The sequence below is a fragment of the Eumetopias jubatus genome, unplaced genomic scaffold (assembly GCF_037043125.1).
Source record: "Eumetopias jubatus isolate StellerSeaLion01/CBP00866 unplaced genomic scaffold, mEumJub1_p1.0 scaffold_6, whole genome shotgun sequence".
NCBI lineage: Eukaryota > Metazoa > Chordata > Mammalia > Carnivora > Otariidae > Eumetopias > Eumetopias jubatus.
In genome coordinates this window covers 147,153,827-147,180,843 of record NW_028274812.1, presented here as the reverse complement: position 1 = coordinate 147,180,843, position 27,017 = coordinate 147,153,827, and the positions used below count along the sequence as shown (strand labels likewise).

Here is a 27,017-nt window from a genome sequence, read left to right as displayed (position 1 = left end):
GCCACCCAGGCACCCACATTTAGGTCTTTAATAGATGAGAACCAAGGTGGTTGGGAAGATCTAGGGAGTTATTTCTGAAATATATGAAATAACAAAAGAGACGGATGAGGCCTCCTCTGGCTTTGTCCTTGATCGTCATTCTCCCTGAGGACTGCCATCTCTGGACCGCTCAGTGACAGGGGCTCATTAGCAGTGTGGGCATCTGCTCCCCAGAGACGTCAGCCAGGGAAACACATTTGGTTCTCAGTGCCAGCCCAGCCACAGCTGAGCGTCACAGCACCCTCTCCTGTGCTCATACAGGCAGGCTATTGTATTCGGGAAAGCATAGTGAGAGTTTGCAAGGGACTTCATCTCCTACCTCCTAGAGGCAAAGTGTACTCTGGTACCACATGAAGATAGGTGAAGTCATCAGAGAAAATGTCCTTTTGCTTAGGAAAAATCTATGGATAACTCAGTGCTGGTATAGTCAGCCTTTGCATTTACTGCATACAACTGATTCTACATGTCCAAGGGCCAATCCCCAGTAGTGTCTGTAGGCAGTGACTTGGAAAGGAGGTAGGGAAATAGCTTAGAACCCACAGAGAGGGTGAACAAAGGTGAGTGAAATGGCACTTGGTTTCTATGGTGCTTTAGGAATTGAAGTTAGTTTATTTTCAGTTGCAATTGTTCTTGAAACAGAAGAGCTGTATTGGTTTGCATATGTGGTCCACTGTCTCAAGGAAGACTGTGGAAAGTCACCAAACATAGGATCTAAATTTAGTTGTTCATTATAGACTCCACCAAGTCGTTCCCAGACATTTCATTCTACTGTAGTACATTCATTATACCCGTGTATGCACATGTGGAAAATACTTTAAATATGCATATATAGTGGTGATAAAATATGCCGTTCAGTAATAGAATTAGAGATTATGCATATATGTAAAAGTATGAGGCTATATGCTTCCATGCCTTCCCATTGGTTCTTATTGTCTGTGAAAATAGACAATATTTGTTTTCTAGGCTTAAAAATCATTGTCAGTATTTATTGTTTTTTTTTTAAGATTTTATTTATTTGACAGAGAGAGACAGTGAGAGAGGGAATAAAGCAGGGGGAGTGGGAGAGGGAGAAGCAGGCTTCCTGCGGAGGACGGAGCCCAACGTGGGGCTCGATGTGGGGCTCGATGTGGGGCTCAATCCCAAGACCCTGAGATCATGACCTGAGCCACCCTGGTGCCCCAGTATTTATTGTTTGTAAATGTTCATTTTCTCCCTTACGAGTTACTAAGATATCTAAAATATGTGAGGATTATTAAAAATGCTCTGTTGAAGATTACAACAGTGGAGTCCCGTTTTGTGAATATTGTGTCAATGTATTTCTACTTGGACATTAGGTTCCATCCTTCTATCCTTGCCCAGGATCCTGAATGGACTCTTGTATGAACGCCGTTGTTGCCCTGCTCAGATGCTCTCTACCGGGCTGCTGATCCAATCCACTCCCTACGTGTTAGGAATATGGGCTGCAAGGTTCACAGCCATTCCCTCATGCCATATTCCACTTGAGACCACATCCTTCCTTAGCATCGTTCTCTGCTCTGTTTTGCTTCCCTCACTCCCTTTATCCTGAGAGCATTCCCTGAACAAAAACATGCAGTGGAAATCTTACTTGATCCTCTTCTCCCGTGGAACCTGATGGAAAGCACTGTCCATGTTCCTTAGACCTGTCATTTCCAGTGTTAGGATAGCTGCATTCCCCCTCATTAGCTCATCCTGCATTGCCCTGGAGGGCCTGTTCTAGTGTATCTGGGGTCAGCTCAGACCTAGGGGACAGACGCATTATTAAAGCAAGAGTGATTCATTCCTAGCGCTGCCCGCACTATTTCAGGATTCATTCGGGAACTGGATAGGGTGGGGTTTGTATGTCAGCTCTATCAGTGACTGTTATATAACTGAAATATCTTCAGTGCAGACATTTTCTTGAGATCTTTGAGCTTTAAAACGTGTAGTTTGCTTACTGAGTATCTGGTTTTCAAGAAATATGGACTCTTCCACTTAAACTTTTAGACGTATATGCCAGCATTGAACACTTATGGTAATGGCTCCTTCAGCTTCCATGTGTCTATAGTAAACATTTAACCTCTTTCATTTGATGTCTGTTCTCTTCATTTTTACCATAGAATTGTACTTTTGTGAGATGTCATTTCCCACTATATTGTTTTTAGATGGCAATTATTACATAGAATGCCATTGTTTTTGTTTTGTAGAATCTATTTATTTTTATTTTATCTAATAACATTTTTCTCTCTCAGTATATAACCTGTGCCTTTTTCAAGTATTTATTGTTTTTTATGCATAGTAATAATTTATGTGTGGATTTGTAACTGGATTTTCCTGGAACATATCATATCATGGTACTTGCTAGAGATACCATTCCGTGCTCCTTACCTAGGATGGATGTGTTTACTATTTCTAGCCCGTATTATTTACACAGTTTGTCTAAGAGGAATCAATCTTTCTTATTGCATTCAGTCATTTGATACCTACGTACATATAGATGATGGTTTTTAGTCTACTTACACAAGTCTTTAAATGTGGTAAGAAGTAGATGAAATGAAATTTCTCATTTAACCTTAGTCTAAACATATCCTTTATCTGGGAAGATTGTGTTCTGTGGTGTTGCCCACAGATGGGAGAGGGATGAATGCTTAGTAGAGGAGGTGGAAGGGAAGAATGTGACCCAGATCAGCAGAACATACTGTTGAGATCGGGAGAATGCATTATGCAGCCTGATCTTTCTCATATCCGGTGTTACTCAAGTATAATAATTTTCCTGAATGTAATGTGAAAAACAAAAAAAGAAAAGATGGTAGACTATGACAAGAGTATTCTAGTTCCCTCCCAGTGTACTCTCCAGGAAGGCATTGGAAGCAATTGTAGCATTCAGAGACAATCACATTCTTTTTTCTCCTTTAGTGGCATCTCCTTTGCCTGATATTTAATTTTTCCCCTTAAAATCATATTCATTTTTATGCCTGTCCGATAGAAGCCATTCAGCATTCTTTATATGTATGTATATGCACATACACATACAAAGAAGGAAATTATTTGTACAGTTCAGCTCACCAAAGTTTTATCTTCTCTTACCTGCCTTCTTAGTCCTTACTGATAGGATATTAAAATATATCATTATTTATTCCGATGGTACAATATGATATTGGTGTTCTCCTTGGATGAGTTAGCATTTCACTTTTGTCCTCCTTACTTTGGTGAGTAATTCCCTTATTAGACACCTTTAAAACACCAGCAATTTATTTCAGATACTTTATCTATATTTGTGTGTGTGCACATGAGACTGACCCGTGGTTTGTTTTTATTCGCTCTTCTGAGCAGGTGTGAGTCTGGGCACATTCCCTGTTGTTGCACACTTACACCATCTCAGATACCTTTATAATTAATTCCATTAAGAAATTTTTTGTGCATAGAATTTTTTTTGTGGCTATCACTGAATGCATCTCCACAGGAAATCCAAGGAAGTATAAAATAGTGTGAAATCCTATATCCTCTATTCTGATTTCATAAGTATTTATATTATGCCAGTTTTGTACCCATTTCTTTCACACACCAGTGGGTCTACCCTGAAACCTGGTTCAGATATTTAGTCTTAGAAGAACTAAAAACGTACTGTATGCCTAACCATTTGAACATGATAGAACTGAAATACTCATTTTCTGATGCCTCTTTGGTTGGTTTTTAAGGATGCTTCTTCAGTACCAAGCAGCTGGACGAATAGGGTCATCAGACCCACCTGAGAGCTGGCAACGTGTCTGGTTCAGCATCATTAACTCCGCTGCAAGATAGCTTCCAGAAGGTAATAATTAACCTAATGTTGATGGATGTCTGAGATTTTATATAATACCAAAATATCCTTTTTTATGACTTCCTGTGTACTACTTAAAGGTTTCCACTCTAATGCTTTTACCTGTCATTGCTTTGATAATAAATCTGTTTTTATCTCTATGTATTTATTTATTTAATTATTTTATCATAGGGAGTCATGTAAAGCATTACACTTTGTACATAGATTACACATTTGGGTAACTTTTTAAAATGTTTATTCTGATCAGAATGTTAATGGTGAGTACTCCTACCTTTTTCAGGAATTTCGTGTGCTCTGGTTGGTAATGTGTGAAACAGAAATGTGCAGAAGGAAAATGAAAGCTGTGGCCACTGAATTTTAGGGTTCTGATTCCACCTGACTATGCAACGTCAAGGCATTTTCAGAGTTCCTGATAAATTGATATGGTAATTTTAAGCATCTTTAGGCAAAGTTAAGCACTGTAATTGAATGGTGGTGTTTTCAGGTTCTCTCTGAGTGTGTAGTTGTTTTGCTACTATAAAGAAACAGAAATTCCAAATGTGTAGCTTTCATGAATATAGTGTCTCAGAGAGGTAATTCTGACACAATGTTTATATGCAGAACTACTAGTGATATTTTTGAATGTAATTGAATTATTTGTATAAGTAGGTCTTAAATTCCCATATCTGAATGCATTTTTGAGTTTATTTTGTATTATATTCTATTGCCTGTGAGGTGTGTACAAATCCAGTTGAGTACAGTCATGAGATACACATTTACAATAACGTCTCTCCCTCGGTCTGCATCTCTGTCTGATCCTTCCTGACTGCTCTCCCTCTTTTTCCCTCACCCCCATTCTCTCTACAATGTATGTACATACTTATAGCACTTTAAGTCTCTTTAAACTCAGACTGAAAGACCTTTCATACCTATGACTGATGCCAACACAAGGTCCATTATTTCATTTTTCTTATGTTGCATATTAATGATTTACTTTTCATGATAATGTGGAACTAAATTGGTATAAGCTATTTCAATTTCAATTATTTATTGAAATAGTTACTTATAATATCCCATGGCCGTGTCTTATAACATGATAGATCCAACCCCCCCCGTAACTTCTTTTTTGAAGATTTCTTTTAAAAATTGCTAAATGCTTGGTCCTGACAGGAAACATATGCTAACAGAGGATGGAACAGAAAAATGGCAGTTCTTTCACTGGGTTTATCCTGCTGGGTTTCTCTGACCGGCCTCAACTGGAGCTAATCCTCTTTGTGGTTCTTCTGGTCTTCTATCTGTTCACTCTGCTGGGAAACACCGCCATCATTGCCTTGTCCCACCTGGACCCACATCTTCAGACTCCCATGTACTTTTTCCTCTCCAACCTAAGCTTTCTGGACCTGTGTTACACGACCAGCACTGTCCCGCAGCTCCTGGTGCATCTCAGGGGAGCAGACAAGTCTATCTCCTTTGGTGGCTGTGTGGCTCAGCTGTTTGTTGCTCTAGGGTTGGGAGGCACAGAATGCATTCTCTTAGGGGTCATGGCATTGGACCGCTATGCAGCCATCTGCAAGCCCCTGCAGTACACAGTGATCATGCACCCCCGTCTCTGTGCCCTCATGGCTTCTGCATCATGGTTCATTGGTTTTGCCAACTCCTCAATGGACACAGTGCTCACATTCCTTTTACCATTTTGTGGGAGAAATAAAATAGACCACTTCTTTTGTGAGATCCCCCCACTGCTCAAGCTTGCCTGTGTTGACACCACTGTGAATGAGTCTGTGCTCTTCTTTGTTGGTGTGATCATTCTCCTCATACCTGTGGCATTAATCACAGTCTCCTATGGTTGGATTGTCAGGACAGTCTTAAGAATAAAGTCATCTGCAGGGCAGAGGAAAGCGTTTGGGACATGTGGGTCCCACATCACAGTGGTCTCCCTGTTCTATGGCACGGCCATCTACGCTTACCTCCAGCCCAGCAACAACTACTCCCAGGATCAGGGCAAGTTCATTTCTCTGTTCTACACCATCGTCACCCCCATGGTCAACCCCGTCATATATACACTGAGGAACAAGGATGTGACGGGAGCAATGAAGAAGGTGCTTTGGAGAGGCCATGACTCTAGATGACTGGGAGGGAAGACCCTTTGATGCAAGATGTTGAAAGCCAGAGTGATTAAGATGTTTGTGACCTACCTGGGTCATCCAAAATTTCCCCTGATAAGTCTCAAGTGAATTTACTTACATCATTCTTTTATGCAAGTGAGTGTTCAAAGTCTAAGTTCATGGATTCATGCAGCCTCCAGAGAGGCTGATTTTGTGTTCCTAGATCATATGCATATATATATTTAAGGATTTATTATTTAATTTGAGAGAGAGAGAGAGCATGTGCAGGAGGGGTAGAGGGAGAGGGAGAAAGAATCTCAAGCAGACTGTACCCTGAGCACAGAACCTGATGCTGGGATGGATCCCACAACCCTGAGATCATGACCTGAGTCAAAATCAAGTGTCGGACACTTAACCAACTGCACCAACCATGCTCCCTGAGCATCTGCATCACATTAGTATTTTAGAGAGCTCCACAGGTTTTTCTTATTTTACTCTCATTTGGGATACTGTTCCATTTCTAAGTGCAAAAAGGCATTTATGCACATAATATAAAGGCATAGGCAAAATAAGAATATGAACTACTAATGCACTGTAAGAAATATTAACATTTTAGCATTTTATAGCAATTGCTGGAGGAATGTCACTTATTTTTGTATTTTGATCATGGCTCTATTACAAGGTCCTTAAGTTGAGTATATCACAGCTTTTTCACAGAATTAGGTGGCCGTCTGTGGGAAAAACAAATTTTTAGATCAAAGAGTAACTTGGTAACCTAATTCTGATAAAGCCATTCAGATATCAGGCCTAGTGTGATGTCACCAATGTGACATGTTTTTATGTAGCGTTTGTTTCACCTGGGGGCAGGACGTGGTGTCTTGCTGCCAGTACACTGGGAGCATCAGCTGGTAATACACCAGGCAGTGCTTACGTGTAATTTTGTGCTTTAGTCAGAGAAGCACCAATGTGAGGTCTGCAAGTTGGTTATGTAGCTTGTGAGACACCCCATTCATTAAAAATGACTTTTAGGGGGCACCTGGGTGGCTCAGATGGTTAAGCGTCTGCCTTCAGCTCAGGTCATGATCTCAGGGTCCTGGGATCGAGTCCCACATCGGACTCCTTGCTTAGCGGGAAGCCTGCTTCTCCCTCTGCCTTCCACTCCCCCTGCTTATACTGTCTCTCTCTCTCTCTCTGGCAAATAAATAAATAAACTCTTTAAAAAAATGACTTTTAGGACATTATCATATCTGAACAGTACATAACTCAATTCCTATTTAATATTCTACATGTTTTACCTACAGTAATGCAGCAAAAGTTTCAAAAGGCAAAACATTTAGATCCTCTCTTCATACTATTTTATAAATTCTTTGATCCAGGCATCAACTGATGAATGCTTTGTATCTCACATCTACCAAAGGCCCCATACAATTTGAATGCCAGGATATTTAAAAATAAGAGAAATGACCTCTCTTTCCCAGGAAATTCCACATTCCATGGAGCTTACTCAGATTCACCAGGAGAAAATTTAAAGAAAAAATAAAATGTATATTAACTATTAAACATCTCCATGAGTCTAAGCTTTATAAATAGCCATCTCATAAAATAACTGTCGTGCAGTTCTGAAATCTGCACATAGCCCAGTGCAGGTAATGTGTTTGTGTCTTGGACTGGACACGTATGCATTAAAAGTGTACTGTTCCCTATTCTGACAGCTGACCAGCATCCTCCAGGGTCTTGAACCCCCTGAACTGGTCATGCTCATGCCAAGTGATCTTGGTACAGAGACAGCATTTGGAGGCTGGAAATGACAGCCAGGGGAGATTATGCACACGGTCAGGTTCTCTCTGTATCTCTAACAAGATCACAGTATTCCCACTTGAAATCAACACCTGGGATATATCTTGACACCATAGTAATGCTTCATGTATGCCAGTAGAAAAACAGTTTTGTAATACTGTTTATCCCTGATGGTGACAAATTTCCCACTCTCCATTATGTTTCAACCACATCCTGACAGTTATATCTAAATGGTCTCTTTAAAATCCCTCAAATGAACTCTCTTTACTGCAAAAACCCTCAGTTCTCATGAAGCTACACAGCCTATTGTTCTGGGTGAGCATCTACTTCTCTGCTCTTAAGGTCACACTGAGCCTTGGGGTGAAATATTTATTTTCCTTAAGAGAATGTTTGAATGGCATTTGCATGTTTCTGTTACATGGGAATAAATTATAGAGAACAAAGTTCTCTGGGATCCATGCTAAAATAAAAAAGAAATTATTTGAAAGTCCAAACACAAGTTCAGTATCATTCTGTAACATTTTTCTAATGTCAGGAATCTGCCTCTGCACACTCTCCATGCTTTGGCTGTAACAGACTCCAGGGTTGTGTAAATTGTCACCAATATTATTTGGACTGTTTCCTTTTGAATTTTCACCAATAACTGTGGCATGGCTGTGGGATTGTACCCAAGGCTTGGCTAAATCATTTTATTCCATCCGTCTTTAGCACCTGGAGGTCAGGATGATCATGATACTTTAGAGCAATTCATGGATTCTTCCAGCTCTTTTGCTTTCTGAGGAACACAGGGTGCACACCATCAGCTCAGGTAATGGGTGATTGCAGAGACCCAAAATGTCAGTCGGACTCACATGAAACACAATTTTTAACCAGCGGATGATATATCACCAATTAACAAAGGATACAAAATAGCAAGAGTACATGCAGGAGGCCCCAGACCCATCAGACAGCTTCGGAGACCCCCTCACTGCAATGGAAAGCAGTTTGTTTCTCAAATGTGAGGCAGAACCAGTGTGGTACAAGTCAGCACAGAGAGGCTTCAGGATTCTCACATTACGTGTCCCTGCCTTCATAGCCCTGTTTGGCTTTTGGACTGTCATTTGGTGGCATATCTGCAGTGTGTAGAGTGTAGGTTCTGACCGGACCCTCTGCATGGTGCTGAAATCACTACTAGGTCAGTAATCAGAGTACAGCCCCGTAAGACCCTCATGTACCCATAGTCTGTGCATTTCGTGGTTACTGTTTGCCAGATTTCTGCTCTGACCAGGCTCACCGAGGAGAGAGGAACAGGTTATAGATTCCTGTGAACGCTTTCCTTTGCAGGTGACTTCTTTTCGGATGCTTGTTTTGTAATACAGGTGAGAGCTTCTTTCATCATTGTGGTATTGTAGCGCATTTCAGACCTGGTCCTGCAGAGTCTGGGAACCACTGTGTATGAAAATGTGGTTTACTGGGAAGATGGGCTCTGTGTAAATGCAGAAATGAGAGGATGAATGACTGCTGATCAGAGCGGTCAGGGGATGGGGTCCCTGAGGTGGCCTTAGGGACTGGACACTTGCTCTGGGGAGGGACACATTTCCTTCTTTCCCCCAGAGTTCTTCCAGCTGTTTTGGAGTTAAATGGATAAGAGCAGAGTAACAGAAGAAAAACCGTGAAGGTTTATTACCTGCACATGGAGGCCCAATAATGAAATTGAGACCCAAAGAAATGACCAAGCCAGGCAGTTTTTATACATTTATTCAGAAACAAGAAATGTGTGAGGAATTGTCAGGATAAAGAAAACAGGTGTTTGGAAACTTTAGTTAGGAAGGCATTCTAATTGGAATTTGGGCTGAGGTGGTAGATTCATAAAAAAATAGCAAGGTTTGTTTCTATAGTGCTGTCAACTTTCAGGTCCCTACCTGTGGTGATAACGATGTCTTTAATTCGTAGTCATGGTCGGGTGCCTTTCATGGGGGAATTTATTTCCTGCTTTCAGGGGGACAGAGGAGGGTGTGATGTCCTTGCACCTGCTGTTTCTCAAGTAGCTTCCATTCAGAACAAGCAATATGCCCTTGAGTTCCATTTGGAGATCTGCCCTGGGCCTCTACACTTGCTGTACACTTGCTCCTTTATAAAAATTTAATTCCATTGATTTACACTTTTGGTGGATTTTTTTTAACCATTGTGAACTGGTTGAGATCTATGCGGTCTTTAATAAGTGTAAGTTCTTCTGATTAGGCAACCATTTTTGAGGACAGTTTTAAGCTCTTTTGAGAATGAGGTTTTGTTCTTGCTGTTGACTTTAGTCTCAGTGAAGCATCCTGGACATTTTTGTTCTTAAAGATTTTATTTATTTGTCAGAGAGAGGGAGAGAGAGCACAAGCAGGGTGAGCGGCAGAGGGAGAAGCAGGCTCCCAGTGGAGCAAGGAGCCAGATGCGGGACTCAATCCCAGGACCCCAGAATCATGACCTGAGCTGTAGGCAGATGCTTATCTGACTGAGCCACCCAAGTGTCCTGCATCCTAGACATTTTTAAGGGTTGGGTTATTTGGGATCCTCATGATCAATGGGATGTCATGATCAATTGTCAAAGCCTTCTCGGGAGCTCCCACTGATTCTGTGGTAGCAGGTCATAAGCAGTGCTTTCCATGTATTTTTAAGTCCCCATTTCAAGCATTTGGAAACATTGAAATAGTTTTGCAAGATTCTTTTGGGAAAGCTTCTTTATTAATTTATGGAAATGAGAACTCTGTTTTTTTTGTATTTAAAGGAAATATCTTGGCTACAATGTGTTGTTTTAAGCATGAAACCATCCTCTCCTTTGATTCATTGCCTTTCTTGGAAAAAGCATCCTATACTTCCCAAAGAATGTTTCTCCTCAAATTCCACCACAACATGTTACATTTTGGCTTGCATTTAGATTGAAGTAACATATATATTAGTATATTATTACACACACACACACACACACAGATATGCACGTGCACAAATAAATGTACTCCACCTGCAATTTCTTGTAGGTTAATCTCTTAACCCTTTTGTGAAGATGAATAATAGAAGAAAATATGTTTTCTTTGGCTTGTATTACTTTGAAGTGACAGGATAATAAATGATGTATTTCCAATGTGTTCTGAAATGTGTACAAATATACCCAAGTGTGTGTGGTAACAGTTTATTCCTTCAGGTCACATTGCAAAGAAAAAACCACTTACCAGGAGGTGGTGGGGTATCTGCTATTGATAAAATCTCACACCACTAAAGAGCAGAATAGAACAAACTATACTCATTTTGCTGTCATAATAGACAGACACAGATTAAAAAGTTTAGAAATGGCATTCCTTCATTCTCTGGATTTAAAATTGGATCAGAAATGGTGGGCTGTGTTTTTACATAGGATAATTCTAGAATATTGTCATTTATTAACTTTGTAGAGAGATTTTTAAAAATTTATTTATTTATTTATTTATTTATTTATTTATTTATTTATTTTAGGGGTGAGGGGCAGAGAAGGAGGGAGAGAGAAACTTAAGCAGACTCTTCCTTGAGAGCAGGGCTCTACTAGGGGCTTGATCACAGTACCCTGAGAACACCACCTGAACCAAAACCAGGAGTCTGACACTTAACCAACTGCAGCACCAAGGCACCCCTGTAGAGGGATTTTTGTATTAAAGAGCCAGAAAAATCTGACTTTAGGAAAGGAATAAGAAATGGGATGAAAAAATGGAATGATATCTCTTGTGTTTATTTATTTTTTCCCCAGATATACTAAGATAGAATTGACTTGTAACATTGAGCAAGTTTTAGGAGTAGAGAATGTGAATATCTATATATAACAAAATTGTTACCACCACAGTGTTAGCTAACACCTCCATCTCATCACATAATTACCCTATCTTCTCTGTGGTGAGAACATGTAAGATCTATTCTCTTAGCAACTTTCAAGTCTGTAATACAATCATATTAACTACATGTACCATGGACCATGCTGTACATTAGCTTCAGGACTTATTCATGTTATAACTGGTAGTTGGTACCCTTTGCCCAACTCTCCCACGTCTCTTCCTCCTCAGTCCCTGGTAACCACATTTCTACTCTCTGTATCTACAGGTTCAGCTTTTCTGGATCCCACGGTTATATGAGATCACACAGTATTTGTCTTGTTATCTTTTGTCTTTTTGATGATAGCCATTCTAACAGGTGTGAGTGCTATCTGATTGTGGTTTTGGTTTGCATCTTCCTGACAATTAGTGATGTTGAATACCTTTCATGTATCTCTTGGTCATTTGTATGTCTTCTTTGGAGAAATGTCTGTTCAGTTCTCCTGTCCTTTTAAAAAAGTGGAATTGTTGGTTTTGTGCCACTGACTCGCATGAGTTCCTTATATACTTGGGATATTAACCCCTTATCAGGTAGAAGATGTGTAAGTATTTTCTCCCATTCCATAGGTTGACTTTTCATTGTGTTGATGGTTTCTTTTGCTGTGCAGAAGGTTTTTGGATTGATGTACTTTCACCTATTAATGCTTTGCTTTTGTTGCTAGTGCTTTTGGTGTCATATTCAGGCTTATGGTTGAAACTGGATCACAAAGAGTGGGCTAGTTTGTAGATAGGATAATGCTAGAGCACCCTCATTTGATAAATGTGAACATGTCCAATATCACGAATCTTTCCCTGTATGTTGTCTTCCAGGAGTTTTACAATTTCAGGTCTAACATTTGCATCTCAATCCATTTCAAGTTAATTTTTGTGAGGTATAGAATATAAAGCTCCAATTTAATTTCTTTTCTTTTTTAAGATTTTATTTATTTATTTGAGAGAGAGAGAGTGAGAGAGAGCGGGGGGGGGGAGGGTCAGAGGGAGAAGCAGACTCCTGCTGAGCGGGGAGCCTGATGCAGGACTCGATCCTGGGACTTGATCCTGGGACTTGATCCCGGGACTCCAGGATCATGATCTGAGCTGAAGGCAGTCGCTCAACCAACTGAGCCACCCAGGCGCCCTCCAATTTCATTTCTCTGCATGTACTTACCCAGTTTTCTCAGGACCATTCATTAAAGAGACTATGTTTCTCCATGAATATCTTGACTTCTTTGTCAAATATTAGTTGTTTCTATGTTTGTTGGGTTTATGTCTGGGCTCTTCATTCAGTTCCTTTGTTGTATGTGTCTGTTTTCTTCAGCCAGTCCCATACTGTCTTGATCACTAGAGCTTTATAATATAGTTTGAATCATGAAGTGGGATGCCTCCTGCTTTGTTCTTCTCTGTCAGGATGGCTTTGACAATTGGGGACTTTTGTGGCTCCATACAGATTTTAGGATTGTTTTTTCTCTGTGAAAAATACCACTTAAATTTTGTTAGGGATTTCATTGAATCTATAGATGGTTTTGAGTAGTGTGGACGTTTTAGCAGTATTAATTCTTTCAAGTCATGAATACAGGATATCTCAATTCTTCTTTGATTCTTTCATTAAAATCTTGTAGTTTGAAGTGTATGGATCCTTTGCTTCCTTGGATCAACTCATTCCTGTGTTTTATTGTTTTTGATGCTATAGTGAATGGGATGAAAAAAAATCTTTTCTCATATTTTGTTGTTATTGTATAGAGAGGCAACTCATTTCTGTATGTTGAGTTTCTATTCTGCAACTTTACTAAACTTATTGGTGAGTTCTAACAGTGTGTTGGTGGTGTCTAAGATTTTCTCTATATAAGATCATATCATTTCCAAACAAAGATGATTTCACTTTTTAAAAAAAATTGTATGCCATTTATTTCTTCATTTTCCCCCCAGATTGCTTAGGCTAGGACTTCTTGTCTATGTTCTGTAAGAGTAGTGAAGGTGGCATCTTTGTCTTGTTTCTGATCTTAGAGGAAAAGCTTCCAACCTTTTGCCATTGAGTATGTTAGCCATGGGTTTGTCCTATATGGCCTTTATTATGTGGAGGCACATTCCTTCTACGTCTAATTTGTTGAGCGTGTTTACCATGAAAAGATGTTGTGTTTTGTTAAATGCTTTTCTGCATCTATTGAGATAGTCATAGGATTTTTCTCTTTCATTCTACTAATGTGATGTACCACGTCTTTGATTTTGTATGTTGGCTTATCCTGTGTCCTGCTATACATCTCTCTTGATCATGGTGTATGAACCTCTTAATCTGCTGTTGAATTAGGTTTGCTAATATATTTTTTAAAGATTTTATTTATTTATTTGAGAGAGAGAGAGAGAAAGCACAAACGGCGGGAGTGCCAGAGGGAAAGGGAGAAGCAGACTCCCCACCAAGCAGGGAGCCCAACAGGGGACTCAATCCCAGGACCCTGGGATCATGACTTGAACCAAAGGCAGCCACTTACCTGACTGAGCCACCGAGGTGCCCCTATCTTATAGTTCTGAAATGATTGGGAGTGAAAGTGTAGATAGACTTATATTAGACAAAATACAGTTTAATCCAAAAGGGGTGGCAAGGATAAATTAGAGTGGACAACTGAGTCTGCAGCTAAACAGAAGTTAGAAGCTGTGAATTCTATGGTATCCGCCCATGAATAAAAGGGCTACTATTATATCTGAGGGATATTTTTATGTCATCAGAGTGAAAGTACATGCTTTAGGGACTGAAGCTGTGTGTGTTTTTAGTGGTCCCAATAGTGTCCTGTCTCATGTAACTCACTAACCTCAGTTGAAGTACTCAGAGTTTGGCTCCCCAAAGGCAGCCAAAGAGGAAGGCTCTGGAGAGGTGACATCAACAGGTAGTCAGTCTCTTCCTGCCAAAATGACTGGGAGTGAAACTGTTGTCTCTACTTAACTTCTATTTACCAATACTATTTAATAGTTTAGACACAATATTTTTTCCCCTAGTATTTAAATTCCTTTTTTAGGGTGCCTGGGTGGCTCAGTTGGTTAAGCAACTGCCTTCCGCTCAGGTCATGATCCTGGAGTCCCGGAATCGAGTCCCGCATCGGGCTCCCTGCTCGGCAGGGAGTCTGCTTCTCCCTCTGACCCTATCCCCTCTCATGTGCTCTCTCTCTCTCATTCTCTCTCTCAAATAAATAAATAAAATCTTTAAAAAAATAAATTCCTTTTTTAATTTGAGATACATTATTCACATAACATTTGTATTAGTTTTAGGCATACAATGTAATGATTCAATACTGGTGTATACTGTGGAATCATCACTGCAGTAAGTCTGGTTAACATCTATTGCTGCCCATAGTTACCTCTTTTTTCTAGAGATGAGAACTTTTATGATCTATTCTCTTAACAATTTTCAAGTATATGCTATGGTATATCAATTCTGCCCTTAATTCTGGATCTGCTTATGGAGCTTGCGGGCAGCCTAAGACAGGGCAGCATATAATGAGTGACTACAGGGGAATTATCAGGATATCCCAGTATCATTATGGATGCCAGTCTTGGTGACTGAGAGGTCAGCTGATCCCTTTGTTAGAAGTAGAGAAGCCAAGAAGCAAAGCTCCTCTTTTGGGTTGAATTATGTCCAGACAAAAGATGTGGTCATATCCTAACACCTTGTGCATATGAATGTGACTTTATTTGAAAAGAGAGCCTTTGAAGATGTAATCTAATGAAGATGAAGTCATCCATGATGAAGGTGGGCTTTGATCCAGAATGGCCAGTGTCCTCATGAGAAGGGAAAACAGAGACACAGACACAGAATACAGGGAGAACGCCATGTGAAGGAAAGATTGGAACAACAATGAATTCCATGTGACCACAGAGGCAAATTTAGAGCAATGATTCATCAAGATGAATCTACAAACCAAAGAACACCAAGGATTTCTGGCAACAGGAAAGCTAACAGAAAGACCTAAACACATTCTCCTTTAGAACCTTCAGAAAGAGGGTACCTGGATGACACCTGATTTTGGACTGGCTTCCAGAACCATGAGGGAAAAATGTGTCTTTTTTTTCATTTAAATTTTAAGTAGTGAACATACAGTGCAATAATGGTTTCTGGAGTAGAACTCAGTGATTCATCACTTACATACAACACCCTGTGCTCTTCACAAGAGCCCTCCTTAATACCCATCACCCATTTAACCCATCCCCTACCTCCCTCCCTCCATCAATGCTCAGTTTGTTCTCTGTCATTAAGAATCTCTTACGGCTACATTCCCCCTCTCTTTTTTCTCTTTTTCCCCTTCTCATATGTTCATCTGTTTTCTTTCTTAAATCCACATATGAATGAGATCATATGGTATTTGTCTTTCTCTGACTGACTTATTTCACTTAGCATAATACCCTCCAGCTCTATCCACACCATTGTAAATGGAAGATTTCATTCTTTTTGATGGCTGAGTAATATTCCATTGTGTGTATCTATCTATCCATCTATCTATCTATCTATCTATACCATATCTTCTTTATCCATTCATCAGTTGATGGACATTTGGGATCTTTCCATAATTTAGCTATTGTTGATAATGCTGCTATAAACATTGGGGTGCATATATCCCTTTGAGACTGTATTTTGTATCCTTTGGATAAATTCCTAATAGTGCAATTGCTAGGTTGTAGGGTAGCTCTATATTTAATTTTTTGAGGAACCTCCATTCTGTTTCCAGAGTGGCTGCACCAGCTTGCATTCCCACCAACAGTGTAGGAGGGTTCCCCTTTCTCCGCATCCTCCCCGATATCTGATGTTTCCTCTGTTGTTAATTTTAGCCATTCTGACAGTTGTGAGGTGATATATCATTGTGGTTTTGATTTGCATTTCTCTGATGCCGAGCGACGTTGAGCATTTTTTTATGTGTCTGTCAGCCGTCTGGATGTCTGTTTTCTGTGTAACTGGAATCTCTGTGTATATGTCCTGTCTGTTTCAGCTTCTGTCATTTGTCCTTCTGGATTTGTCATCTGTCTCTTTCCCTTTTCTTGGAGGCTTTTCCTTTTCACGTTCTCCTCTTAGGCTCTTTATCTGTTTACCCAGTGGTAACCACAGATCCCAACACAGGGCAGCAGTGCAGGGGCAGTGGAATCTCACTTAGTAGGAAGGTTGGGCTCTTCCCACTGCTTCCCTCAGATGGGGGACAAGTAATGAGGAGAGGATCAGAGAGCTGGGAACAACTCAGAGACCAGAAGTAGCCTCTTGGAGAATGTACTGAGCTGGTGGCAGTTTGGATCTTTGAGATGAAAGACTGTCCTCACAATTGCAGCTTTGCAGGGAGGATGGTGTCCAGGCTCCTGCTGGAGAAATATTCTTGCTCCTTCCTTTTTCAATTATGTTGCTTTTCGGTAAAATCTTATTTTGGTAGGTATTCATTGGAGTCCGCCTGTGTGATTCCTTACAAGTCCTTGATAGTGTATCTTTTTTGTCTAAAGTTAGCTTTTCCAAATGTGATTTTATCAGCCACTTTCATCCTTTTAAAAATACTCTTCATCGTTTATATTATTTTTATATAGTAACTTTGTTTCCTGCTTTCTTATTGTCATAGGTATAATACTGGGTACAACACTGTCATATAAAAATATGACATATAAATTGACCGACATATAAATCGTTTAATTTAAAGAATCATGGAAAAGTGAATGGTCATGATATTGACACCCTTCACTAGAACCTGGACAGAACCTTGGACTCTACTCAACTGCACACCTTTCTCTCTATTTTGATCTTGACTTTGTTATAATCAGCCTTTTGATATCGTTTTTAGTTTTTACCATAATTTTTTACTCTAGCTATAGTCTTACCACCCATATTCGAATTCATAAAGAATAATTTGTTTTACTTGTTTTTGAGCTTTATGTAGACGGAAGGATTACTTTGTGACTTGCATCATTTGCTCAGCACTTTGTGTGAAAAACAGTTTCTGTTTGTTTAGCCGATGTTCTTTAGCAGGCTCCACACCCAGCGTGGAGCCCAGCACAGAGCTTGAACTCATGACCCTGAGATCAAGAGTCAGATCCTTAAGGGAGTGAGCCATCCAGGTGTCCCTGTTTAGCTAAGATTTGTTCATATTGTTGTAGAGTACTCTTTTATAATAATGGGCCACAGTTTACCTAGTTTACCATTATAAGCATTTGGATTGTTTCTAGTTTCCATTAATACAAACAATGCTGCTGTTGGCCGTCCTTATATGCGTATCTTGGAGTAGGTGCCTGAGCGTTATCCTAGATAATATTGAGTCTAGGATGTAAGTGTGGGTCCACATTACTACATAAGGCCACACTATTATTAAAGCCATTTGAGCATGTAAGGCTGCCAGGGGATGCAAAGTGTAACAGCAGGTAATAGCAGGACTGTGATTCCCTCCCTCTTCAAAGGACACCCTGGCTATAGAGTCTGCCAATTTTCCCTCTAACTCCCAGGAGGGAATCTAACTGCCTTGGGAATAACTGAGAAAATTCAAATCTAAGAACATTTTTAGCAGGAAGTAGTTTATCTCTTCTGGTCGAACATGATAAATGAAATTGAAACTTATGGACCTACGAGAAATAGCCACAAACCACCCATCAACTTCCTTCTGTTTTTCTGTAGTGATTATTTTAATTAACCCGGTAAAGTCAAAATCATTTGGAACTTAAATGCAAAGACTAGTTGAATTTAAATAAACAATGTATGTTTTATTAAAAACACAGATAATGTTATTTAAAGATTTTACTGATTTATTTTAGAGAGAGCAAACATGAGAAAGGGGAGGGGCAGAGGTAGAGGGAGAAGCAGACCCCCTGCCGAGCAGGGGGCCTGATGTGGAGCTCAGTTCCAGGACCCTGAGCTCATGACCTGAGCCAAAGGCAGACACTTAACTGACTGAGCAACCCAGATGCGCAAAACACAGATAATTTTTATAAAAATTGTTTGAGTACATCATTAAAACCTGTGGATATAAACTGAAGAGTGTTTTAGAGGATTTGAGGGTTTTTTTCCTTTGCCACATTAGAAGTTTGGTAGAATTTGGTTGCCCTCCTTTATATTCATGGTAAAGATAAGAATTGCCTAAATATTAGCTCTGTGATCCCATATATATGATGGTTATCAATGAAATTAAGAATTTATTTACATATTTACATTAAAATTAAGTAACTGAATAGACTCTTACTTATATATTTAGAAGAAATTTTTGGGTGATTGTGACAAAAAAACTCAAGTGTTTTGTAAAACATGTAGGTCATTCATAGATGTGAACAAGGTGGTTTGGGAGATCTAGGGAGTTATTTGTCCTCTGTGAAATATATGAAATAACAAAAGAGATGGATGAGGTCTCCTCTGGCTTTGTCCTTAGTCGTCATTCTCCCTGAGGACTGCCATCTCTGGACCGCTCAGTGACAGGGGCTCATCAGCAGTGTGGGCATCTGCTCCCCAGAGACGTCAGCCAGGGAAACACATTTGGTTCTCAGTGCCAGCCCAGCCACAGCTGAGCGTCACAGCACCCTCTCCTGTGCTCATACAGGCAGGTCATTGTATTCGGGAAAGCATAGTGAGAGTTTGCAAGGGACTTCATCTCCTACCTCCTAGAGGCAAAGTGCAGATCTCTGTACCACCTGAAGACACATGAAGTCATCACGAGAAAGCATCCTTTCACTTAGGAAAAATCTATGGATAAGCCAGTGCTGGTATAGTCAGCCTTTGCATTTACCACGTGCAACTGATTCTACATGTCCAAGGGCCAATCCCCATTACTGTCTTTAGGCAGTGCCTTGGAAAGGGGGTAGTGAAATAGCTTAAATTCAAAGGTGAGTGAAATGGCACTTGGTTTCTGTGTTGCTTTAGGAATTGGAAGTTAGTTTATTTTCAGTTGCAATTGTTCTTGAAACAGAAGAGCTGTATTGGTTTGCATATGTGGTCCACTGTCTCAAGGAAGACTGTGGAAGGTCACCAAACACAGGAACTAAGTTTAGTTGTTCATTATAGACTCCACCAAGTCGTTCCCAGACATTTCATTCTACTGTAGTACTTTCATTATACCTGTGTATGCACATGTGGAAAATAATTTTAAATATGTGTATATCAGTGGTAATAAAATATGCCCTATATACATATGTGTATCAGATTATATGCTTCTATGCTTTCCTTTTGGTCTTTATTGTCTGTGAAATTAGACAATATTTGTTCTCAATGCTTACTCAGCACCAGTAGTTATATCTTCTAAATCCTCATTTTCTCACTTATTGGTTACCAAAATATCTAAAATATGTATGGAGTTTAAAAATGCTATGTTGTTTGATTTCACTCGTATTTGGAATTTAAGAAACAAAACAGATGAACTTATGAGAAGGGGAAAAAATAGAGACACTAACCATAAGAGAATCTTAATCATAGAGAACGAAGTGAGGGTTTGTGGAGGGTGTGGGTGGGGAAAGGGACATTAGGAAGGCACTTATGTTGAGCACTGCGTGTTATATGTAAGCGATGAATCACTAAACTCTAGTCCTAAAACGAATATTACACTATGTAATAACTAACTAGAATTTAAATAAAAATTTGAAAAGCAAAATAAAAATGCTATGTTGAAATTTACAACAGAGAAGTTCCATTTTGGGAATATTTTGTCAATGTATCTTTATGTTGACTTTATTGTTAACAAGAAATGATGATATTTCTAGAGTACAAATACCAATCTGCAGAAGAAAAGGTAGGAAGAAACCTGAATGTTTAGTTAATGGATGAATTAGGCAAATGACAAGTTGTGTGTGTGTGTGTGTGTGTGTGTGTGATTGCACTGAGGTGATGTGTGAGGTACACTGGGTTCCATCCTTCTATCCTTGCCCAGGATCCTGAATGGACTCTTGTATGAATGCCGTTGGTGCCCTGCTCAGATGCTGTCTACCTGGCTGCTGATCCAATCCTTACCCTATGTGTTAGGAACATGGGCTGCAAGATTCACAGCCATTCCCTTCTTCAGAGATTTGCCCTCAGCTGAAAGGGAGCCACTTTGCCAGGTGGTCTCAGGGACAGGGTGGGGGCAGCTCACAGCCAGTGACAGACTCATGGGATAGACAAGGCTGCCAATGCCAAGGCAGGACTAAATCTGATGCAATTCATGCTCCAGAGCTGTGCTGTCCAATACAGGAGTAAGTAGCCACAGGAAGTCACTTAAATTTAAATTAATTAAAATTAAATAAAGTTTAAAATTCTGTTTCTTAGCTAGAACATTTTATATTATTATTTTTTTAGAGAGGGAGTGTGTTTCATATTTCCAGCCAGTATTATTTACATAGTTTGTCTAAGAGGAATCAATCTCTCTTACTGCATTCAGTCATTTGATGCTTACCTACACATAGATGATGGTTTTTAGTCTAATTACACAAGTCTTAAATGTGGTAAGAAGGAGATGAAGTGAAATTTCTCATATAACCTTAATCAAACTATATCCTTCCTCTAGGAAGATTGTGTTCTGTGGTGGTGCACACAGATTGGAGAGGGATGGATGCTGAGGAGGGGAGGTGAAAGGGAAGAAAGTGACCCAATCAGCAGAACATACTCTTGAGAATCGATGGGAGAATGCAATGCACAGCCTGATCTTTCCCATATTCAGTGTTACTAAAGGATAGTAATTTTCCTGAATGGAATGAGAAATAAAAATAAAAGTAGCATGATAGACTATGACATGAGTGTTCTAGTTCCCTCCCAATTACTTCACACACACACACACACACACACACACACACACACACACACACACACACACACAACTTGTTATTTGCCTAATTCGTCCATTAACTAAACATTCAGGTTTCTTCCTACTTTTTCTTCTGCAGCTTGGTATTTGTACATCTCCCACAAGGCACTGGAAGCAATTGTAACATGCAGAGACAACCACGTTCTTTTTTTCTGTTTTAGTGGGCATCTCCACTGCCTGATATTTTATTTTTCAACTTAAAATGATTTTCATTTTTATACTTGTCAGATAGGTAGCCATTTAACATTCTTTATATTGAAATATTTTTTTAAATTTTTAATTGTTATGTTAATCACCATACATCACATCATTAGTTCTTGATGTAGTGTTCCATGATTCATTGTTTGTGCAGAACGTGCCCTCTTTAATACCCATCACCAGGCTAACCCATCCCCCACCCCCCTCCCCTCTAGAACCCTCAGTTTGTTTTTCAGAGTCCATTGTCTCTAATGGTTCATCTCCCCCTCCAACTTACTCCCCTTCAGTCTTCCCCTCCTGCTATCTTCTTTTTCTTTTTTCTTAACATATGTTGCATTATTTGTTTCAGAAGTACAGATCTGTGATTCAACAGTCTTGCACAATTCACAGCACTCACCGTAGCACATATGCTCCCCAATGTCTATCACCCAGCCATTTAGCATTCTTTATATGTATGTATACACACACACATACATATATAATCCTGTAAAGCAGCAAATCATTTGTACAAGTTCATCTCACCAGGGTTTTATCTTTTCTCTCCTGCCTTCTTAGTCCTCATCAATAAGATAATGTTAATATATATCATTATTTTATTCTAATGGTGCATTATTAAATTGGTGTTTTCCTTGGATGAATTAACATTTTATGTTTGCCCTCCTTCACTTTGGTGAGTGTGTCCTTTATGAGGCACATTTAAAAAGTTGCCAGCAATTTATTTCAGATAAGTATCTGTATTTGTGCATGTGTGCGTGAGACTGAACCATGGTTTGTTTTTATTTGCTCTTCTGAGCAGGAGTGAGTCTAGACATATTCCCTGTTGTTGCACATTTACACTGTTTCAGATATCTTTATAATTAATTCCATTAAGAAATTTTTTGTGCATGGACTTTTTTTTGTGGATACCACTGAATACATCCTTATATGAAATCAAAGGAGGTAAAAAATACTGTGAAATACTACATTCTCTATTCAGAATTTATGAACATTTATTTTATGCCAGTTTTGTACCAGTTTCTTTTACATATCAATGGGTCTACTCCAAAACCCGATATTCAGACTTTAAAAGTCTTAGAAGAATTTTAAAAATGTACTGTATGCCTAAACATTTGTATATGATAGAACTGAAATTCCCGTTTTCTGATGCCTCTTTGGTTGGCATGTAACTATGGTTCTTCAGTACTGAGCAGCTGGATAAAAATGAACATCAGACTCACCTTAGAGCCAGCCGTATATTGGGTCCAGTGTCACTAACCCTTAAAGATAGCTTCTAGAAAGGTGATAATTAACCTAACGTCGACAGCTGTCTGAGATGTTTATAATACCAAAATATCTTTTTCTTTGTGCCTTTCCTTGTATTACTTTAAGTTTTTCAATATAGTGCTTTGACCTGTCATTGCTTTCAGCATGTATCTGATTTTTATCTATTAATGATTGTATCATATGAAGTGATGTAAAGCATTACACTTTGTACATAGATTACATGATTGGATAACTTTTTAAAGTGTTTATTCTTTTTATTTTTTGGAGGAAGGAGAAGAAGGATAGAATCTTAAGCAGGATCTATGCCCAGCACAGAGCCTGATGTAGGGCTTGATCCCACAACCCTGAGATAATGACCTGCCAAAATCAAGAGTCAGACGCTTCACCGACTGAGCCACCCAGGCAGCCATAAAGTGCCAATTCTGATTAGAATGTTGATAGGGAATAAACCTACCTCTTTCAGGAATTTTACCCATTCTAGTTGGCAATGTGTGAAATAGAAATCTGCAGAAGGAAGAGGAAGGTGTGGTGGCCACTGAATTTTAGAGTTCTTATTCCACCTGACCATGCACATGCACAGCCAGGGAATTTTCAGAGTTCCTGATAAATTGATACGGTAAATTTTAAGCATCTTTAGGCAAAGTTAAGCACTGTAATTGAATGGTGGTGTTCTCAGGTCCTCTCTGAGTATGTAATTGTCTTCTCCCATACAAAAGAAAAACCAGTGTAGGTTTCCTAAATATAATATCTTATTTAGAGAGACAATTGTGCCAAAATTTTTATATGCAGACTAGTTGAGATATTTTGAATGTAATTAAATTCTTTGTATAAGTATATTCTAGATCATAAATTCCTCTATCTGAATGCATTTTTGAGTTTATTTTGTATTATAATCTACTGAGGTGTGAGCAAATCCAGGTGTGTACTATCATGAGATACACATTTACAATAACGTCTCTCCCTCGGTCTGCATCTCTGTCTGATCCTTCCTGACTGCTCTCCCTCTTTTTCCCTCACCCCCATTCTCTCTACAATGTATGTACATACTTATAGCACTTTAAGTCTCTTTAAACTCAGACTGAAAGACCTTTCATACCTATGACTGATGCCAACACAAGGTCCATTATTTCATTTTTCTAATATTACATATTAATGATTCACTTTTCATGATAATGTGGAACTAAACTGGTATAAGCTAGGTCAGTTTCAGTCATTTATTGAAATAGTTACTTATAATATCCCATGGCCGTGTCTTATAACATGATAGATCCAACCCCCCCGTAATTTCTTTTTTGAAGATTTCTTTTAAAAATTGCTAAATGCTTGGTCCTGCAGGAAACATGTGCTAACAGAGGATGGAACAGAAAAATGGCAGTTCTTTCACTGGGTTTATCCTGCTGGGTTTCTCTGACCGGCCTCAACTGGAGCTAGTCCTCTTTGTGGTTCTTCTGGTCTTCTATCTGTTCACTCTGCTGGGAAACACCGCCATCATTGCCTTGTCCCACCTGGACCCACATCTTCAGACTCCCATGTACTTTTTCCTCTCCAACCTAAGCTTTCTGGACCTGTGTTACACGACCAGCACTGTCCCGCAGCTCCTGGTGCATCTCAGGGGAGCAGACAAGTCTATCTCCTTTGGTGGCTGTGTGGCTCAGCTGTTTGTTGCTCTAGGGTTGGGAGGCACAGAATGCATTCTCTTAGGGGTCATGGCATTGGACCGCTATGCAGCCATCTGCAAGCCCCTGCAGTACACAGTGATCATGCACCCCCGTCTCTGTGCCCTCATGGCTTCTGCATCATGGTCTCTTGGTTTTGCCAATTCCTCCTTGCAGACAGTGCTCATCTTCCTTGTCCCACTTTGTGGGAGAAATAAACTAGATCACTTCTTTTGTGAGGTCCCCCCACTGCTCAAGCTTGCCTGTGCTGACACCACTGTGTATGAGTCTGAGATGTTCTTCGTCAGCGTGATCTTTCTTTTCATTCCTGTGGCATTAATCACAGTTTCCTATGGTCAGATTGTCAGGGCAGTCTTAAGAATAAAGTCATCTACAGGGCAGAGGAAAGCATTTGGGACATGTGGGTCCCATATCACAGTGGTCTCCCTGTTCTATGGCACGGCCATCTATGCTTACCTCCAGCCCAGCAACAACCACTCCCAGGATCAGGGCAAGTTCATTTCTCTGTTCTACACCATCATCACCCCCATGGTCAACCCCGTCATATATACGCTGAAGAATAAGGATGTAACGGGAGCAATGAAGAAGGTGCTTTGGAGGGGCCATGACTGCACATGACTGGGCGGAGAAGACCCCCCCCTTTTAAAATTTTTTTTAATTTTTTTATTTATTTTAGATTTTCTAGTGGGTGCAGGGGTTTGAATGCAGGGGTTATAAAACTATGGGAAATTATCTATTTCCCAGGACATCCAATGTTCTGTGCAGTTTACCAGATTTGCCAGGAGAAATTTGAAAGAAAAAATAAAATATACATTAATTATTAAATATCTCCATATGTCTAATTTTATGAATAGTCATCTCATTATGAACAAAATGACATACAGTTCTGAATTATGAGTAATATATATGAACATCCGAGCCAGAACAATTGAATCTGACATTTTAGCTCTTAAATCTTAACTCAGACTCAGTTTGCACATAAATGTGTTTTGGGGTATGGATCTGGGTTTTTGTACATGTGTATTGTCACAAACAGTGTATTGTCCTATGGAGCTTGGAGCTTTGACAATGCCATCTTCAAAGAAATATTTCTGAGTTTTGGTAGGTTTTCCCAACATGTAGCCCAGTGCAGGTAAATGTGTTTGTGTCTTGGACTGGACACAGGCATAACAAATGTACTGTTCCCTATCCTGACAGCTAACCAGCATCCCCCAGGGCCTTGAATCCCCTGAGCTGGTCATGCTTATGACAAGTGATCTTTGTATAGAGACAGCATTTGGAGGCTGGAAATGACAGCCAGGGGAGATTATGCACATGGTAAGGTTCTCTCTGTATCACTAGCAACATAATAATATTCCCACTTGAAATGGTGGGATTTCTAGTTTTTATTTATTTTAGAGAGAGAGAATGGGGGGAGGTATAGACAGAGAGGGACAAGCAAACTCCGTGATGAGCACAGAGCTCAACGTGGGGCTCGATCCCATGACCCTGAGATCGTGACCTGAGCCAAAATCAAGAGTTGGACAATTAACTGACTGAGCTACCCAGGCATCCCATGGGAAGACCCTTTGATGGAAGACTTTCTGTGCCAGAGCCATTAAAATTTTTGTGCCCTCCCTGTGTCATCCAAAATTTTTCTTGACAACTCAAGGGAATTTCCTTACCTGATTCTTTTATGCAAGTGAGTTTTCAAAATCTATGTCCATGGTTCATGCAGCCTCCAGAGATGCTGATATTGTGTTCCTAGAGCATATGAATCATTATTATAAAAAAGCTCCCCAGGTTTTTCTTATTTCTTCCCCCCCATTGGGAATACTTCTCCCTTTCTCCTTGCAAGAAGATCTTTACACTCATACCATAAAGGCATAGGAAAAATAAGAATATGAACCACTGAAATAGTGTAAGAAATATTCATGTTTTAGGATTTTCTAGCAATTCTTGGAGGCATCTCACTTATTCTTGCATTGTGATCATGGCCCTATGACAAGGTTCATAGGTTGACTGAATCACAGCTTTTTTGCAGAAGGAGGTGGGCAACTGTTGGTAAAACAAACTTTTACGTCAAAGAAAAACTTGGTAACATCAATTCTGACAAAGCCATTAGAAATCAGGCCGTACTGTGACATCGCCAGTGTGAGTGTTTTTATGTAGCCTATATATTACAGAAGGGGGAGGGAGACATGGGAAGCATCAGCTGGTAACACAAGAGGTGGTGCTTTTTTGTAATTATGCCATAGCCAGAGAGGCACTAACGTGAGGTCTGCAAGTTGGTTATTTTGAGCTTGTGAACCACCCCATTAGTTAAAAATGACTTTTGAGGACATTATCATATCCTATTTTGTATTCTACACTTTTTATCTGCAGTAATACAGGAAAGGTTTCAAAGGGTAATATACACTTAGATTCTCTCTTCATACCATTTTATAGTTCTTTGATTGAGATATCAACTGACCAGTGCTTTTGTATCTCAAATCTACCAAAGGCCCCATACAATTTGAATGCAGGGGTTATAAAACTATGGGAAATTATCTATTTCCCAG

At 39.6% G+C, this 27,017-nt stretch overlaps 2 protein-coding genes across 2 annotated transcripts; both read left to right on the top strand.

Moving 5' to 3' along the window:
• Nucleotides 1-5,004: 5,004 nt before the first annotated feature.
• LOC148164208 (olfactory receptor 2B8-like) lies at nt 5,005-6,045 on the top strand. Its single transcript, XM_088024208.1, has one exon. It carries the CDS (start codon nt 5,026-5,028, stop codon nt 5,962-5,964), a length of 939 nt encoding a protein of 312 aa, XP_087880334.1. The 5' UTR covers nt 5,005-5,025; the 3' UTR covers nt 5,965-6,045.
• An 18,096-nt stretch (nt 6,046-24,141) lies between these two features.
• On the top strand, nt 24,142-25,095 carry LOC114199756 (olfactory receptor 2B8-like). Its single transcript, XM_028091747.2, has one exon. The coding sequence runs from the start codon at nt 24,157-24,159 to the stop codon at nt 25,093-25,095; it is 939 nt and encodes a 312-aa protein (XP_027947548.2). The 5' UTR covers nt 24,142-24,156.
• The last annotated feature ends 1,922 nt before the right edge of the window (nt 25,096-27,017 follow it).